Source organism: Hylobates moloch, unplaced genomic scaffold (assembly GCF_009828535.3).
Source record: "Hylobates moloch isolate HMO894 unplaced genomic scaffold, HMol_V3 SCAFFOLD_19, whole genome shotgun sequence".
NCBI lineage: Eukaryota > Metazoa > Chordata > Mammalia > Primates > Hylobatidae > Hylobates > Hylobates moloch.
The window spans coordinates 75,878,872-75,898,825 of record NW_026652294.1 but is presented as its reverse complement, the minus strand read 5'-3'; the positions used below and the strand labels follow the sequence as shown (position 1 = coordinate 75,898,825).

General features: G+C 38.4%; 1 protein-coding gene across 2 annotated transcripts in view; it reads right to left on the bottom strand.

Annotated features, from left to right (window-relative positions):
• PUM3 (pumilio RNA binding family member 3) overlaps positions 1–19,498 on the bottom strand; it is a 39,997-nt gene extending 20,499 nt beyond the window's left edge. Inside the window, exons 1-11 of one of the 2 annotated variants that reach the window (XM_032138332.2) lie at positions 19,407–19,498; positions 14,091–14,182; positions 12,804–13,022; positions 9,752–9,887; positions 9,076–9,151; positions 6,958–7,051; positions 6,645–6,711; positions 5,454–5,628; positions 4,356–4,459; positions 2,724–2,802; positions 380–478 (exon numbers count right to left, since the gene is read on the bottom strand). In XM_032138332.2, the coding sequence (XP_031994223.1) occupies positions 380–478; positions 2,724–2,802; positions 4,356–4,459; positions 5,454–5,628; positions 6,645–6,711; positions 6,958–7,051; positions 9,076–9,151; positions 9,752–9,887; positions 12,804–13,022; positions 14,091–14,172 (1,131 nt within the window). In that variant the 5' untranslated portion in view covers positions 14,173–14,182; positions 19,407–19,498. Of the gene's footprint in view, positions 1–379; positions 479–2,723; positions 2,803–4,355; positions 4,460–5,453; positions 5,629–6,644; positions 6,712–6,957; positions 7,052–9,075; positions 9,152–9,751; positions 9,888–12,803; positions 13,023–14,090; positions 14,183–16,120; positions 16,499–19,406 lie in introns of those variants that run through there. The other variant, XM_058431402.1, reaches the window with a different exon arrangement.
• Between the last annotated feature and the right edge of the window lie 456 nt (positions 19,499–19,954).

Below are 19,954 nucleotides of genomic sequence, written 5' to 3'. Positions count from 1 at the left end.
AAATGTGTGTGGCCAGCTGTTTGTTATCCCTTCCCATTTTCCCCTGCCATAGTATGATCATTAAATGAGGAGGTACCAAAACCTCTAGAAACTAAAGCTTAAATACATATTATGTTTACTTGCTTGATAGATCTCTTCCCATCCTTTAATGAAACTTCAAGGTTTCTACTAAAGCAGAGAAAAGAAGAAACACTAGGCCTAATGAAGATGGCTCACTCCCATCAGGCCCTAAGGCACAACTTTTGGAAGATAATGTTGCTATGCACAACAGGGCAAAGACCAAAGAGGGTTAAAAGTCTAAGGACAGCGAAGTCAAGCCTGCAGATAAAGCATGGCCCTGACTTGTACAGTTTAAATGCGCAAGTGCTGTCACACTTACCTTGGGCGTGCCATGCCACAGGCAGTGCATGGCCACTCTGGCGCCATCGTGTGTGTGTGCCAGGTAGACCACCGCTTCGCGGATGGCTTCAATCATTTCCTAGAGAACAAATGCTGTCAGGAACAGGGCTTTGCTTTATTTTCTTCTTTCTGCTGTTTTATCTGTCTGTCTACAGGGGGCGGTTATGCAGAGAGAAGGAAAGGAAGAGAGTGCCAGGTAGCAAACAATTTCATTTTGTAGACAATCAAACAGAAACACAAGCTCTTTCTAGAAACGTTCTTTTCCGTCAAGAGCAGTAAATACTGCTGGCAGACAATTTCTATTAAACACAATACCTGACTTTTACCAATGTCTGTTAAAAAGAAAGGTCAAGCTATATGTGTAGTATAAAATATTCTAAATAATTTTCCAAGAAAAAGAAGCCCAGGAGGTGGTGGTGATAAGGGAGCTTTTAGCAGAATAGCGAGATAAAGAAAATGCTCTTCCCTAAAAGAGACCTGTATGCAATAAACAGAATCAAAACCCTCATTTTGACTGAAAAAGTTCCCTTTTTAGTTCATAACTGGATTATCTCCAAACATCATATTCTTTACCATAAACATGCTTACGTAACATTTCCTCATGAAAAATTTCTATACTAACATTTAGACTAAGATCTCATGTATAAAATGACCCTTTAGTAAAAAACATTTCTCACTAGGTAGCTTAGCTTAATTTAACCTTTAGCCTTCATTTTCCATGTATATAATTTCTTATTTACATTTTAGTTTTTTTTTTGGAGACGGAGTCTCGCTCTGTCACCCAGGCTGGAGTGCAGTGGTGCCATCTTGGCTCACTGCAACCTCCGCCTCCCAGGTTCAAGCAGTTCTCCTGCCTCAGCCTCCTGAGTAGCTGGGACAGGTGCCCGCCACCACCCCCGGCTAATTTTTGTATTTTTAGTAGAGATGGGGTTTCGCCATATTGGCCAGGCTGGTCTCGAACTACTGACCTTGTGATCTGCCCACCTCGGGCTCCCAAAGTGCTGGGATTACAGGCGTGAGCCACCGTGCCTGGCCCTATATTTTCAAAGTCTAAGCACGTAGGACATAAATGAGTTCTGGCAACTAACAAGTGCAGAGCTCCATTTTAGTCTATTCCCAATTTAAAAATGAACGTTAAATAAATACAAAGCCTCATGCCAGGAAAGAGAGGGTAGGTGCCTAATTTCATCAATAAGGAACAAACAACTTCAGCCTCAAGTATCTAACAATCCCTTCCCAAGATGACTCTCAAGAGCAGTCTCAACTAACATACCTGAACTTAGGAATCTCTTCAGAGCTACCCAGACGGAAAGCCATGCATATATTCCAATTATGCTTCCATTTTCCCCAGAGGTTTTTTTTTTAAGTCTCTTTTGAAAATGCCCCCAATACCAGAAAAGACAATTTGTCTCATTACTTTACACGCATGCTAAGTTCCAAATGATTTTTTGCTGTTACTGAAACATTCAACACTAAAAAGATACTTTCTACCGCTGAATATATTCAAATAATCATTGTGTCACTCTGGGCATACAGTCCTGCCTCAGAACTGTGGGATACTGTATTTTCCAGGAAATAAGAGAAATCTCCAAAAGAGAAGGTGCTGCTATGATCATCAAACCATAAGCTTAGGTGGGTGGCTACCTTCGGGAAATTATTTTGCATGCCAATTTTAAGAGGGTCAAAACTCCAATGAATGTATAGTCTGGCATATTTGTTAAGTCGGTCTCATTATTTTCATTATCCCTTGTGATTGGAAAATGAGGACAAATGGACAATGAGCTCACTGTACGATGAGGCAAGCAAAGTTCAGGGAACTAAATGATGAATTCTCATTTGTATTCCCATGACTGACTTGAAGGAAGGTGCAATTTACCTTCACTCTGTTCTTCTATCATATAAAGTCCAGGTTTTCATGGTCCATTTAGTTTTACAAACGTATCCTCTTCTAACCTTTTAATGCCAAGCTAATTTTTTTTTTTTGTATTAGCACAGGTGAATTTAAAACTATCCGAATGCTTGAATATTCCTCCACGAGTTAGTTAATTTTCAGATTAGGTTAGCTAGTGGATACTCTCTGGATTATAATTAAGATATAAAAATTTAATTTGATTAGTAAAACTAGGGTCAATTCTATTGTTTACTAGAATAAAACCTAAATGGAATCAGCAAACGTGTTCAAAGGGAGTTGAGTAAATTATCTTCCCTAAATAAGGAAGCAACTCTAAAATTTCCAAAAGACAAAGTACATCAAAGCAGTTTTTCAAATTTCTACACCGCTCCTCCTCCATATTTTAGTTTAAAAACAAAAACCAAGAACTTACTGATCTGAGTTTGGAGGGTGCATAGGTAAAAAAGTCCAAGAATACTTTATGCACCAGTGAGTGCTTAATCACAGCTTCCCTGAAAACAGAAAAAAAAGCAAAAAGACACATCAGATCTGGCACTACAGTCATACAAAGACAGGTAATCTCAGAAGTCCTAAAGTAATCTAAACAAGTGAAATGGTTTTACTGAATATAATTTGTCATAAAATAGGTTTTACTGAATATAATTTGTCATAAAATAGACTGTATCTTTCGGAAATACTAAAACTTAAACAAAAATTTAGATGGCAAAATTGATTTAGTGCCATCTACAACCAAGATCAGAGTACAGATTTCTAGTATTTAATCGGCAAACACAAAATCAACATTTGAAATATGCTCTGCTCTGTTAAATAAGGACATCTACATTTTTTCCCCCGACACTGGACATAATGATTAGAAATCCACATGTGGACCTATTTTTTTAATAGTTGTTTTATTTCTGTTAACACCCTTCACAATCCATCTGTTTCACAAAATAATTTTAGCAGAATTAAAACTTGAATGAACCAAACATTGCCAGCAACTGCAACAACACCTACTTAATCCAAACCCCCTAGGTGTGACACTTGGTGGATCCAGGTGTACAGTGGAGGCCGATGGTCAGGCATCAAAGATCTAAAGCTCACAGGCGATATCCAAGTAGACAGCAAAAGCTAACACTACCTTTATGGGCAAAGCACTGTTCTGAGTGTTTGGAACAACCAACCCATTTAATCTTAATAAAATTCCTATGAAGTCTGTACTATTATTATCCCAATTTTACAAATATGGTAATTGAGGCACAGAGAGGTTAAGTTGCCGAAGATTACAGTTAGTAATAGTGAGGGGAGTGGGGAACCAGGAGTTGTACCCAGGCAGTTGGGTCCCAAAAGCTATGCTCAGCCGCTCCACTATGGGACAGATGCCATGAAGGGCACAGGCACAGGCTCCTAAGTCTTACAATCCATTTTTAAAATTTTTTAATTTTTTTTAGGCAAGGTCTCACTCTGTTGCTTAGGCTGGAATGCAGGGGCACAACCATGGCTCACTGCAGCCTTGACCTCCTGGGCTCAAGTGAGCCTCCTGCCTCTCAGCCTCCCAAGTAGCCAAGACTATAGACACATGCCATAAAGCCTGGCTAATTTTCTTATTTTTTCGTAGAGATGGGGTCTTGCTATTGCCCCAGCTGGTCTTGAACTCTTGGCCTCAAGTGATTCGCCCACCTTGGTTCCCCAAAGTGCTAGAATTATAGGCGTGAGCCACTGTACCTTGCCTGCAATCAAATTTGAATAACAGATTGTATTTGTGAAACTGTTTAGTATACATGGCTTCCATATAACATTTTATTTGGAGAAAGAATGTTTCATTGCTTAAAAAAGCTCATAAATCATGAATGCATGTTAGTTATCATTTTACAGGGTACAATATCAGAAAAAGAAATCTCCTTTCGCACCAAGAATGGTTTCAAACCAACACTTTTGCACTCTTATTTAGGACAGATTAATACTTGTAAGCAGGAAATATCTACCTCTTCTGGGCAACAGTTATGTAAAACCTTCCTCCTTTGAATGTCATTTCTTAAGAAAAAAACAAAAACAACTTTCTTACTTTTGGGCCATTGGAGTTAGAATCTGTTTCATTTCATCCATAATAAGCTCTAATTTTTCTGGCTGTACCTCTAACACTTTGTCCAGAGTTGGGTGATCTGCTGACTGCAACAAAATAAAAAAAATCAAACCCCTCTAAATTTAATCAATTTTTTCACTTCAGGAAAAAGAAAAGTAATTAGTCATTTTAAAGTAAGTTTTAACAAATTTAAGATTTCCCATATTTACATAATGAAAGCTCTGCTATATATCCTTGTGGAGTAACCTGATGAGCTGATTCTCAGTCTGTGTATCTATCAATGCATTTAAAGAGCCAGGCCAACCAAGTTAACCAGCTAATAGTTACTTGCCAAGCACCTAGCTCTTGCCTAACTATGAGATCAAGTAGTCACTTCATAAATTCTTGCCACCATATGTCTTATAATTAGTTGGCTATTCCTATTAAATATAATGAACTGTTAACAAAACTAGTACAGCAGCAAATTCAACCCAAGAATTGAACCTGACTAATGGAGGCAACCCGGGAATCAATCCATATCTCTTCAGACAAATGTGTGCATTTATGTTCCAAGGTTTGAAACAGATTCTTTAACCAGCTAGTCCCACTGCTAACTATTCTCAGATTCAATCCCTGTACTCTATCCGAGGTTAGGTCTCTCTATTCCCCTTCATCTCCAGACACAATCTGAAGAAGAGCAATGCATGCACATGAAAAAACACAGGAGAAGCTAGCAACAGACAGCCAAACACACCTCAGCCAGAGCTGGTTGGGGGTGGTCACACAACTTTGGTAACTATTGGGAGTCTTCTCCTTCAGTCTGACTGTAAAAATAGAAGTATTGAAGCGCTACACACAGAGCACCCAGCAGAGGAACAAAAGTTTGAACTGAAGGGGATTTAAAGCCAATGCTCCGGAGAAAGAGAAACTTGCTCACGATACCAGAAACAAAATAAAGCATGAGGGAAAATCAAGGGCATAAGATGGTCTCTTAAAGAACCAGCCGAGGTAAAAATACATTCAAAAAGTAGGGCACTGGAAGTTAAGGAAGAGCATATCGAAAAAGTAAAAATACTAGAAAAAGACTTCTGGGGATGTCACCTTGTAAAGCTGAAACGTGTTCCCATAGAGCTCTTCCGTCAGCATGTTCCTCTGCTCCAAAATGGCTTTGTCATTGTACGCGTACTCCACGATGGCTGATGCTTCTGCATGCCGCAGCATCTTCCTCACGTGGCCTTTAAAACTTCTGATTATCTCTGCAATCTGTGGTTTACTTCTAAACACAACACAATTATGGAAAAAATAAATGATGGAGAAAGCTTGGTGACAGTAAAACACAGCTTACTTCTCCCAAGAGCAACTCATCAATCTGTGTCACTCTGAGGAGTAAATGAGTTAGCATGCATTGAGAAGCTGTGGCTAGCACATAGTAAATGCTCAATAAATGCCATTTCCTATTAAACTGTTCTGCTCAAAAAAAACAGTAGGGCAGGAAAAAACATAAAAGTAAAAGATTCAGGGAAATAGAAAATAATATTCTACGATTCTTTTTGAAGATGGGACTTAATCACAAGTATTTTAACTGTATCCTAAAAGAATCAAATAGCTGGAAACTACAGCTAGGAATACGTTTTTGAAAATTTTGTCAACTGCATATATTACACTTTTTGTTGTTGATTATCATATTCTAGCACATTATTACACTCAAAAAGATTGGTCAAGACAAGTACTAATTCCACTTAATTTAGGAAATTCTCCCGTGTTGACATTTTCTAACCCACTGACCCTGTATCAGTCTACTCAACTGTCCCTCCCCAGTCTCTACCCTCTTAATACTGGTGGCTAATTACAAGTTAATTATTCTATTTCTCTTCTTCCAGAGGTTCAAGATAAACATTCACAAATCATCCATCATGTAAAATTATTTTTACTATGCTACAGTACCAGTCTACTTCAAAAGTGCTTATTTGTTGCTCACTCTGTCTTTAAAACTTTTGAATGCCAACAAATCAGAAGGTGAGGGTATACCTCCAGCAAAGTCATAAATTTCAAGGAGATTTGCAAGACATCTCTCATGTATCTTTTTAGGAATGAAGGCAGTACCATAATTTTACATTAATTTCAATAATTGTATTTAAGATGATACTCTCTAAAAACAACACAAGCATCTGCTGAGAGCCATTACTATTACTTATAAAGACCACAGACTTCCTATCTCGCATCTGAGCACAGTTGGAAACCATGCCTTCAAAAGACAAAGAAAAAATGTATTTTATAAATAAAACAACTTACCCATACATGAGAAATTTCTTAACAATATTTCTGGAATATTTGGCTTTACTTAATTCAACCAAATCATCTGAAAAACAAAAATACATTACAATGACTTGAGATCTCATTTCAGTTCTCTGGAAACAAAGGGAGGAACTAAACAAACGCACAATCCTGGAAACACGAACAATTCTCAATTTGTCCCAGGAAAGGAAAAAATAAAGAGAAGACACACCTAAACAAAAATTGTTTTCTAGGACAGTCTTGGGTATTCTAAGAGAAAACAAGTGACTTATTGCAAATGATAACATAATCTTCAGTATGTAATAAATACCTCGCAATTCTTCAAAAGCCTGTTTTCTCTGTTCTTCATTACCATACTGAATGTAACACTGGATCACACGAGTTGAATCATGTGCAAATGCAATCTGTAGGGAAAAGTTTGAGTTAGACTAATTCTCTTTTGAGAGTTATGTATCTCATTAATTTATTGTGACCCCTTCTGGAATTTCTTGTTAGAAAAAAGGTAGTCTTCATGGATAAAATCAAACCTAGATTACTGAGAACTACTTGTTTTAATTATAGAAAACATCATTCTTTTGTTTTGAGGCCTACCATATTTGACAGGTACAATTAATAATGACACTGACGCAAGGATACATTTAACCATCTTGCAAGACTCCTCTCATTGTAATTCAAACCAAACCAAACCAAACCATCTGATGATCATACAGACTATACTTCTCATTTCTTTGATAGTTACCATCCCTAAAAGGGAAATATTTCTGTTTAGAAGGTCTATTCCTGTATGATTTTTATATAAGTGATCTAAGAATGTTTGGCTTTGACAACCAGAAGTACACTTGTAAGATAAATCTAGAAGTCTTCCTAAAGAAATATATACAACTATATCCATACACACTGGCAATTATATAATAAGTTAAACATCCATTCGTCACATTTTCATTATAATTCCTGCACATATATCCAGTTATATTTCTAGAAGAGTTGTTGTGTTTCGAATCTGATTCTCTAACCCATTCCTCCTCATGACTGTTGGAAGGACTCACTGATCAATTTTCTAGAGCACCCTCCACTAATCATCCGTCATGCAAAATTATGTTTACTATGCTACAGTACCAGTCTACTTCAAAAGTGCTTATTTGTTGCTCACTCTATCTTTAAAGTTTTTGAATTCCAACAAAGCAGAAGGCGAGTGTATACTTCCATCAAAGTCATAAATTTCAAGATTTGTAAGACATCTCTGAAGTATCTTTTAAAAAAAATAAGGCTGTTTTTGTGCATATATTGAGCACCTATTATGTAACCAACGTAAGTGCCTTAAACATAGTGTTCTTATTTATATCTCAAAGCAACCATAAGAATGAGCTGTTACTATTCCCACTTTACAGATGAGGGAAGTAAGGTTATGAGAAGGAACTCGCTACCTCTGTTACCCCGAGGAAGAATCTTTACTTCTCTGAGTCCCAGATACATCAAATATACAACGGGGATGATGCCATATGGTAAATGACACAATGCATGTGCTGGTTAACACAATTCCTAGCCTATAGTAAATAATCAATAAATAGGTTATCGTTATTGTTCAAAGGCACACATATTTTAAGCAGCCCAGCCAGGATTTGAATACCAAACTCACTTCTAAGACCATGGTCATACAGCTGTGACCTCAGGGTGGTTGAGACAGAATCCTGAGTGAAATATTTATAAATTGCCGGAGCTGAGGGGGCAGTTCTATCGTAAAAAAGATCCTGCTGAATTTATATGAAAGCAGCAGCTGATGACTTGCTATTTTCCTACAAACTGTAATATAGCATCTGGTTAGACCTATGCATCTGACTTGATAAAGGCTGCCCATCCAGGTACTGTAAAACTATGAGAATCTGTTGTCTTCCAAGCCATTGTGTATTAATCCAAATACACAAGAGTCACAGGAAATTTATTACAAAACAGGATTAAGCAGCAACAATGAAAACTACTTTAGAATTCTCTAATGGTTATATTTTAGTTAAAGATCTTTGCATGATGTTTACAAAAGCATGGAGGAAAACAAAGAAGTAATATGTTCACGTCACAAATATAAAAAGGTTGGCAACTGAGAACATACTAAATTACGTGCAGTTTAGAACAAGACATTTATAAAATACTACTGAACTAATAAACTTCTCAAGATAACTTTAAAGGAACACTGGCTTATTTTAAGAATTATTAAAAAATGACACAGCCAAATGACAATCTTTTCAAAACTCCCTAGCAATAAGGTCCCTGACTTTTAAATTTTTATGTAGTTCAGTGTTATGGAAGATATTTAAAACTTGGCCAAATACACTGGAAACAATGACAAGATCACCTGTCATGAATGGTCAGCTACTCCTGAGAGTGAGGCAACTTCAACTGTTTAAAATTGCAACGATGAGTATGCCCTACTTACAGTTTTAATTTTCCCTTGAATCAACTTCTGCAAATCACTCATTAACTTTAATCTTTTTTCTTTGTCACAGTCTTTTCTACAAATGAGGAGAGGAAGGAAACGCAGTTTAAGTAAAGAAGTTATTTTAAACACACAAAATTAAAAACCGTACCAGTATATGTTCTCCAAGTTCAGCATGATGTTCTTTTCTAAGGCAGCAAACCTCTGCCATTAAAATTACTATTCCAGAACAGCCAGACAAAAGTAATTTTCTCAAAGGCAGAAACTCATCTCAAAAGGTATAATTTTAGGTATCAATCCAAATCTTAACAGCCAGAACTTCAGAAGTAAAAAAAAAAATAATAAAACAAATGTAAGATAACAAATACTGAAGTATCTCAAAATCTAGCTGGTAAGAAATTGTCCTTCGTTTTCTCAGAAATCTCTCAGGAAGAATGTCAAATTTATTTCAACCTCATACAATTTCATAAGCATATCTGATGCCATTGTAATGACTCTACACACTTCTGCAACGGGCAGACATCCAAGTACTGATGTCTCTACCGGGGTGTCATGAGGACCCCCTCAATAACCCAAGTGCTATGTCATTCATTTTAGGACATCTCACTATTTACAAGGTACACTGACTTCTCCACTGTCGCAAAGGGACTAACAAAGACCCTTTAGGTAGAATTACCTTCTTAAAATCTCCCAAATCTGCTTTGCCCGAACAACAATGTCATAGTTGGTTTTATCACTGAGTTGTCTGCTTTGCTTCAGTTCTTTCTTCTTCTTTTTGAAGTCATCCCATTTGGGCTTCTTGGCTGCTGATTCTAGTTATTACAGAAATTATTTTCAGTTACATTTAACATTCTAAGTGTCATAAACCAATACAAATTAGGTAAAAAGGGCAATCACTAATCAGGATCAATGCTCATTCTGGAAGCTAGAAAGGGGAACATACCATCCCCCAAATATACTTTACTTTGCTTTCTGAGCAGTTTGTACATTTTACATTTGGTTAAATTTAAATCTTTATTAATTCTTCTAACAGGATACCTATTAAGAGAAAAGGACATTAAAAGAATTACAAAAGTAACTAAAATATTTTAAATATCTTTTTCAATTCTGAAATAAAATTCTACTTTTTAAGATTAAGATCATTGGACTTTAGGTATAATTAACTTCCAATGAAAACAAAAATTAGCCCAAATGAAAACAGGAAAAACAACTTCGAAAATTCACTATTCTGAGTGCTGTTGTATATTAAGTCACTTATTTCTTACAACAACTCCAAGAGGTAGGTATTAATACTACCATCCCTTCCATGGTGGGAAAAAAGAACAAAGCAGTTGAGCTCTCTGAGGCCACACAACCTGCAGTGGTAGAATTAGGATTGAAACCTAGAAATAACCCTCTGCTGTCTTAGTCATGACAACGAACAACCAAAATTTCCAAGTTCGCCACAAACAGAGTGATACCATACAAGTCGAATATCTTTCCATCACCACTTTTTTGTCTTCAAAATCCAAGTAACTTACCAATTGAACTAATGATGCCAAACAAAGAACAACTTACTAAAATGGGTATTATTTACATGAGTATCCTGCACGGAATCTTTTGGGGGAATTAGTCACTTCTGACTATCTCCCTTTCTCTATAAAAAACTGGGGAAAATGCAAAAAAAAAAAAAAAAAAAGAAAAACTCTGTAAAACCAAAACCTAGCTATAGCCACTGATTATTTTCCTCTTGCTTTTTCTCCATGCATGTTTTAACCTCTAAAAACTCAAAAAGTGGCCAGGTGCAGTGGCTCACGCCTGTAATCCCAGCACTTTGGACGGCTGAGGAAGAATCACTTGAGGCCAGGAGTTTGAGATCAGCCTGGGCAAAATAGTGAGACCCTGTCTCCAGAAAAAAGTAAATTAAAGAATTAGCCGGGTGTGGTGGTACACGCCTGCAGTCCCAGCTACTTGTGAGGCTGAGGCAGGAGGATCACCTGAGTCCAGGAGGTTGAGGATGCAGTGAGCCATCATCACGCCATTGCACTTCACAGTCTGGGCAACAAAGTGAGACCCTATCTCAAAAAAGAAAAAAATTCAGAATCTGCCTTCACTTAATATGATCAGATTATGTTTTCTCACGAAATTAACATTCCTCAAGAACATAATTTTTGATGGCTATCCAATATACTACAATGTATTCATTGTTCCTTTATTGTTTACTTATATATTCCCTGTCTGGTAATACAAAAGATTATAGGCAACAGAGGGCATATTTACCATTATATTAATATGGTATCCTTTACTATACAATAGAGGATAGGAACTGATCCAGGGCTAATTTAATTCCATAAATATTTGGGTACCCTTGACATATGTCATGCTAGGCTGCAGTACATTTATCAGTGTGGGGGTTGTCTAGTAACCAATCTCTCATGTTATTCTATCAGTCTAGTTACTGATACAAAAATATAAGAAAATGAAATCAAGAGTCCCATTCTGAGACATCAGAAATGTTATCTCCCATAGCAAAAGAAATCATGGCTTTTCTCACATCAATGTGAGAAATTAATGTATATGTGTTTAAAATGCAGGCATCAAAAGCTCCAGCAGAGAAAGGAAGACGTGGGATCTCTTAGAGAGGCTAGGAAAGTAGAAAAGAGAGCTGGAAGAGAGGCTACTGGCAATGGGGGAGGAGGAAGACGAGGGAGAAAGAAAAAATGGAAAGAGAAGATTGAGACCGGAGCATGAAAAGATCCTACAGCCCTAATGGGAAACAATGGCATTTCCCCTCCTTCCTCTCTCCCTACTTCCTTGTCTTAAGGCTGCTGTCCGTCTGGTAAGCAGCCCTTAGGCAGGGTAAAAAGCAAGCACCAGGACTAGGGGATGGCACTGAGAAAACCATCCCCAGTGGTCTCAGCTGGCAACAAAGGGGCAGTGTCAGGACATGTTGTGCTGGAGAAAAAGAGAATAAAAGGCACCAGAAAAATTCTCAGGATGTTGCAAAGAAAGTAATGATATGACAATCCACATAACCTGGAAACTGCTTGTTTGAGATCACAAACAGGAGACCTGCCAATACTTCCAATCAGTGAGCAACTTGTCCTGAACCAATTAAATTCAAATCTGTCATGTGTGCACGACACCTTCTCTGGAACTACTGTGGATCTGCGCCATCAGATGGGTTTATTGTATTAGACTGGCCTAAGCTCTGTGAAGGCAGGATCTGTATGTTTCTTGCTCACCAAAGCATCCTTAAGCAAGGCTGACACTTAGCTGGGGACAGACTGTTTCTTTAAAGCCAGATTCTATGATTAGTTGGGGCCTGTATCCTTACTGATTGTGTGTGTGTGTGTGTGTGTGTGTGTGTGTGTGTGTGTGTTTTGCCCTATCTTCTGGTACAATGCATAGAAAACTCAAATACTCGTTCAACAAATGAATAAACTTTAGCTTATAGAAAGAAATGTTTTATTGAGGTTCCACTGTATAAAGCCATTATAATTTAGCTTAACTCCATGGCTAAGGTAATTCAGAAAAGGGCTAAGAAATAGGAAACTCTAAGCACCAGAGGGAAATTGTGAGCACGAAAGATGCTCTGTTGTTTATTTAAGCCATCTACCTGTCCCATAATGTTACCTGCCAAGGAATAAGAATGTGAGGTCTCTAATGCAGCTCCAGAGTCCCTGCGCACAATGCTTCAGGCAGGGCAAGGGCTCTGCAAAGACTCTGCTGAACGAATCAGTACTTACCATCGCTTTTACCATCTGGCTGGAATTTTCTCTTCTTGTTGAATTTATCTGCCTGATGGAATTTGTTCTTTGGTGATTTGTCCCCTTGCTGCTTATTCTTGAACTGCTTCACACCCTTTTTCCCAGGTTTTGTGATACTTTTCTCAAAGTTCCTAGATGTGATTTTAGGTCCGCCTTCTTTAGCAACTTTTCTTGGAAATGTCTTTGAAGAACCAGAATCTAGTGACAATAATAATTGTAAGATCAATGATTCCAGGCCCAAATCTCTTTTATCCATTGGATTATATTCATTACAGAAAATTACACTCTTTAATCCTAATACCATGTCTTACTCTCAAATATGCAACATACAGCCTTTTGAGTAGAACTGGATTTAAACAATCAAAACAAAAATAAAAAATTCTTTCCTTGCTTATAAAACTAATACAGGTTCATGACAAAAACAAACAAACAAACAAACAAAAAACCCAAACACCTAGAGAGTAGAGAAATGTAAAATAAAAGAAACCCATGATTCTACCACTAGAGATAAACACCGGTGTCAGTTTGGTATGTTTCTCTAGTTTTAAGCATATAGCAGAGCTATTATTTATATACCTTTGTATTCTGCTTTAATGATGGTCTACACAGAATTTTCAAGAGTTCAATAACAAAAGAAGTCTAAGAATAAAATGAACATTCTTAAAATTTGGAAAGTGTATCATAAGGACATCTAAAATGTTAATTTTAAAATTTTCTAGTTTTAAGAAAATAAAATTTTAAAGCCTATAATAAAATTATTTAACAAAAACTTTTGGTCAAGAAGCCTTACAAATTAGTACCTAACAAATGAGATGTAAACAGCAACGGCTAACATTAAGGAAACATTAGTCATATGTATAATTCCCTGACTTCTATTTAACAATACTGACACTTGATGGAATAATAAAGACATCACCATTATAAATTCTGAACCTAAAAGTATTTGGCTTATGAGCAGTATGTATTAAAGAGTCCTGATTTATCAAATGTTAAAACATATGGTGAACTAGTGTGAATAAAATGAGGCAATAGCAGCAACAACTGAGATAAGAAGTCTTTCATGAGTAAGGCATTCCTCAATTATTCTGGCAATTTCTTAAGCGTCCAAATGTCATGAGCAACATGTTAACTCATACGCAATAACACATACTTCTTCCTACTATTTTAATCCTAATTCTAGCCAATGAATACAGATTGAAATTTACTACATTCCCTCCCATCTCCCAATTATAATAGCCAAACACCCACATGGGAAGCATATCTTACCACTATTTTTATGAAATCTGTTTTTTTCTTGTGCTGTCTTTGTACTCTTTCCTGTGAATTGCTTTTTCCCTTTGACTTCCATTGTAGCAACTCTGGAAAACCAAAACCAAAACCAAAAATTATCACTGCAGTTCTCTTCATTAAATAAGGCTGTTTCATAGTCATTGCCACCTTTAGTCCTTCAGTCTACAAATACAATACAACTCAGCCAGATACAGAATGCGCAGCTACTTAAATCCAGCAATTATGCAATCACTGCCTCAGATTTTAAAACTGAAAAATGATTTTTTACTGATACAAGGTATCAATAAAAAAAACTAAGAACAACACACACCCTGGCCAATGTTTGATAGACCCCGAGGCAACACTTCACTTCCACAATAGTACTGGCTAAAAATAGGCCACTATTGACACCAAGTATAACAAGCATCAGAGTTTGTATTTTGTAACCTGGGAAGACTAGCGGACGAATAACTGACAAAATTATCGCTTGATTTCTTGGAGCCTAAAAAGCCAGGAACAAACAACAGGTTGCACGTACCACTACATGCATTTAATATAAGAAAATAAAGGATTATCTGAAAGATTGCTATGTAATCCAACATAGCTAAAACAAAGACTAGCATCCAGTGTTTAATTTGTGATTGCTTTAGAGGCAGCCAAGTAATTGGCAGTGAACTCCAAAATAAGATGTTGAAATAGTTAATATTTCATTGAAAGGAATCTGTCTAATAGGCGCTTTATAGACTACTGAGACACCATGGTGCACAGGATAAACAACTTATAACCCCTCGTCTACCCAAGGTCCTTGAAAGCAGCAGAACAGATCAAGAGCAAAAGCCATTTGGCTCACTTCCCCACTAGTTGGACGATCAACTCATTTGAAAGCTAACTGTAAACACAGATGTTAAGGATCCCTAGACAACACCAGATATTTCTAGATTAGAATTGCCCATTCAAGAACTAATTTCTCAGGATATTACCATAAGAGAAAAGAAGGGTTCTGGGATAAAATATATTTGGGAAACAGTAAGTTAAATGACAACAATCAGCCCGTAAGAAAAGGCTTTTCAGATTCTTTAATTTGCTAATATAAATGATCAGTTGTCAAGCAAAGGCTAAAGGATGCAGGATTTTCCAACTCCAGTTGAACCACTTTTTTCTGGAACATCACAAGGGAACAGCAGAGTTCCAAGGAGTACTCTGGAAAGCACTGTTCTAATCTAGACTTTCCTAATGATTCTGAAAAATGGACAGCCCCTGAATTACTCAGCTTCCTCGAGGCATTTAGAACTGAAGGGTCACATTATTACTTGGCTATGGCCATCATAACCATACCTGCATCTCTCAGCTCTTCTACACCTCTAGTTTTCTATGAATCCATTCATTTACATATTTTCTCTGTATGTTTGTTCTAATTTTTATATTGAAATAATTTTAGCTTTACAAAAGAGCTGAAAAGATACACAGTTCACACATACCCTTTCCCCAGCTTCCCCTAATGTTAACATACAATACAATTAACTAAGCTACAGAGTTGAGTTGGAGTTCACCAGTTTTTCCACTAATATCCTCTTTCTGTACCAGGACACACTGAATCTGGCCATCAAGTCTCCTTTGTATTTTGTAGAATATTCCTCATTTGGGGTTTGCCTGATGTTTTCTCATGATTAGGCTAAGACTACACATTTTTTGGAAGACTACCAGAGGTCAAGCTTTCTTCTGGTAGTACTCTATCAGGAGGTACATGACATTAACATGACTTATTACTGTTTATGTTAACCGTGTTCACTTGGTCAAAGTAGTGTTTTCCAGGTTTCTCCACTGTAAAGTTGCCACTTTAACCTCCTCATCTTTATTAGATCCAAGCCACAAAGTCCACCCCAAACTCAGAGGAAAATTAAGCTCCACTTCCCACAAGGAGGGGTACTAAAGAATCCAGGCATGTAAAACTACCACAGCAATTAATAAACATTTTAGACAAGATGTTTGGAAAATATGTATACATCCTACGTACTCCTAAGTTTTACCTGCTATCTTTAGCATTTGTCGGTGGATTTCGCCTGCAGCAATCACTGCGTTTAAATGGTGATCTTCTATTTCTCTTATTACTTTTACCTTTGTTATTCTGAACTTTTCTGTAGGGAAGACTTGTCCCATCTTTTCCATCTATTGACTTGTATCATATAGTCTCAGACACCTACTTCATTCCTTGGTTATAATCCAATACCATTGTTATTCTGTTGCTCAAATAATTCTAGCTCCAGCCAGTGGGAAGTTTTTCAGGTTGCTTTTATGTCCTTTTAACATGGCCCATCTGTTTTGTTTTGTTTTTTAAAGCACACCCTTATTTCCTGGCACTAGCTTCAGGTTCATTCTGTATTTTCCTTAACCTAGCCCTGAAATCAGCCACTTCTCCAAGGAATCCTGGTTCCTTTCATTAAGAAGGGTATTTAAAAACCAAGAACTGAGTGCTAGGTGCGCTTGTTGTCACTGAGATGTCCCTGTTTCTCTGTCCTTTCAGCAGATTCAGGAAACACACATATGTATATTAACCTACGCATATGCACATACCTATATTTATTTTTATATCCATTAAAATAACATGAAGCTCATACTGATGTTTCCAAATCTAATCAAGCACCACAGATTTTATTCTAGGCATCTCCTCTTGCTCATTTGTAACTTCTTTCTCTGACAGTCAGCAACCTTCTTCCCACCATCTACAATTTATTTATACGTATGTTCAACCCTACTATCCATGTATAGTTTCAGAATTGCTAACCTGTACCCCATGAGAAATAAATTTACAATGACAGTACAGTGTTGATGTACAATTCTTTTTTGTATCCATTCAGAATACTTTTCCAAAGTTACTTAGAGGCTTGCACGGTGGCTCACACCTGTAATCCCAGCACTTTGGGAGGCTGAGGTGGGTGGATTACCTGAGGTCAGGAGTTCAAGACCAAACCCCGTCTTTATTAAAAGTACAAAATTTAGCTGGGCATGGTGGTGGTGCACACATGTAATCCCAGCTACTCAGGGGGCTGAGGCAGGAGAATCACCTGAATCCAGGAGGCAGAGGCTGCAGCAAGCGGAGATTGTGACACTACACTCCAGCCTGGGCAACAGTGAGACTCTATTTCAAATGTTAAACTACCATAGCAATTAATAAACATTTTAGACAAGATGTTTGGAGAATACGTAGACATCCTACCCCCTCTTGTTTTACTTGCTAACTTTAGCATTCAAGTCAGTGTATTCTGCCTGCAGCAATTACTGCTGCAGGCCAAAAAAAAAAAAAAAAAAAAAAAAGCAACTTAGATCAGTCCTTCAGCCCCTCACACTCTTTAGTGAAGTTACATGTTTATAATATAGTTTAATTGATTTCTCACAGTCTGCATTCCATCCCCAGAAATGCTGGCAGATTTATTAAATGTGCATATGGTCAAGTTTACTCTTTCTGGTGTATAAGTCTATGGGCTTCAACAAATGGCTAAGAGTCATGCATCCACTACCACAGTATCTTACAGAAAAGTCCTGTCACTCTAAAAAGCCCCCGGTACAGCTCCTTTGTAATCAACTCCTTCCCTCTTCCCTGACTGCCAATGATTAGGTTTTCACTCCTGTTTTGTCTTTTCCAGAATGGCATTCATATACATGGAATCATATAATAAGTAAGTTTCTGAGTCTTGCTTCTCGCACTCGGCAAAATGCAATTTCCTTTGCTCGGGAACCCTGTACCTTCGTCATCAATCATCACATTCCATAGTGTCTCTCAGAATTGGCCCTCCTTTCTCCTTTCCCTCTATTATCCACCCAGGCTCCTGTTACCTCTTGCTCAGGTTTGTTTAGATCCTATCTGCTTTGATCCACTTTCTGCTGCCTGATTAACCTTCCACTAGCACACCTATTTCATGTTATTTCCATGCTCCAATAGCTTCAAAGCTTTCCCACTGCCTTCAGGAAAAAGTTCCAACTCAGGCATTCACAGCCATTCAAAATGTGGTCTTAATTCACCCCACTCATCACCATCACACAGGAGCCAATCTTTCTCATTATTCTTTATCAGAATAGTGAAGTTTAAAGCCATTCTCTCTGCCAACACAATTTCTACCCATCCTTCAAGTTCAGTTTAAATGACATTTTCTTATAGACCAACCTCTAAGTGTTAGCATTCCTCAAATCTTTGTCCTAGGGAACTTCCCTTCTCCCTCCACACTTCTCCCTAGGTGGTCTCATCCAATCTCCTGGCTTTTTATGCTGAGTACTCCCAAATCATATCTCCATTATGAACTTCTCCTTGGGGTCCCAACTTGTGTATAACTGCTTATCTGATACCTCTAATTATGGGTCTAACAGGAACCTTACCCTTAGTATATCCAAAACATAATTCTCTATGTTGTTCTCTATGTTATTGTTTGCTCCACAAACAATATACTATTTTTCCCTGCCCTATGGTCCCCCATCTCAGCCAAAGGTACATCATCTACTTTAATGCTCAAGTAAGAAACCTGAGTCACCCTTGACATTTTCCTCTCTCGTCTGCCACACTGAACCATAAGTTAGTTCTCTTAAATGCCTCTTAAGTCACCACCCTAATGCAAACTATTATCAATACAACCTCTCGAGCTTCCATATGTAAGACATTTTCTAAAGAGAACCAGAGCCTATTCATGATTCTCACTTGCTTATAAGCCTTCAATGTTTTCTACACATGGTAATAGGAACGGAAATGTTTTCCTATTGTATAGAAAAAAAAAATTCCCCATCATGACCTTCAAGGTCCTAAACAACCTAGTTCCACTCTATCCGGCTAACTTTATCTTGTACTCTAACTATACTCCTTCCTGGGTCTCATCTCAGGAACTCAGCCCATTATTGCCTCCGCTTGAAGTACTCCCTGAGCTTCCAGATCTCCGCTTCAAGATCATTTCTTCAGACTCCACTATCTCCCAACTCAGCATCCAGTTCGTTTCCTCCCAGCACTGATAATCTGCGTACATTCAGGCACACCACCTAGCACTGGAGTTGGTGTTTGTGAAACAGCACAGACAGGCTGATCAGGCCGAGCACGGGCTGGGATTCTAGAGTGAAGCCAGTCCAATCTAACCTAGCACGCAGGGCAACGTGGTGGCAGAGAGGTCGGCGCCCCGCCCTTCTTGCCAGGCCCCCGTCAGTCCCAAACTCCTAGCCCAGAAACAGGCCACAGGAGACTGCCCAGTGGACAACAGCCCCGAGAGACATTCCCGACTCCCAGCGCCCGGCAGGGTGCGAACCCCTCCTAGGAGCGACCGCTGAGCCTGCCACACTCACCGTACACGTGGGACAGAGGCAGCACGCGCAGCGGATCCCGACAGCCGCTCCGCTTCCGCTTCCTTGCCTTGCTCCGCCCCCGGGCCGCTTTTCTTCATCTTCCGCGGCGGATCAGGGACTAAGAGGTGGAGCTTACCAGACAATACAAAAATTCGGAATTTCTATTGGTCCGCTGCTGTTATGCCGCCTCTTGAGACGCGAGGATTTTGGCCCTAGAAAGAATCCGTCGGGCACAGGACGCGACAACGGCCACAGGACGCGACAACGGTCACGGGAGAATGACGTCATTAACCCTGCCGCTTCCGTGCTGGGAAAAAAAAGGAGAGCTCTTGCGAGGCAGAACAGGCTGGTGAAGGAGAGACTTGGCTGGCGCGGTTCATAAGAGGCCTGCATCCCGTAGCCTGAACAAATATTGAAGTAGCTAAAGTTTCTAAAGTGTGTTAATTTGCATATTTCCTCAGCAGTCCAGCTTGGAGGATAAAAGGGGTGTCTCGTGAGTCGATTTGAATTGTAATCCCGTTTTTTTCCCTTGCTAGCTGCGTGGCTCT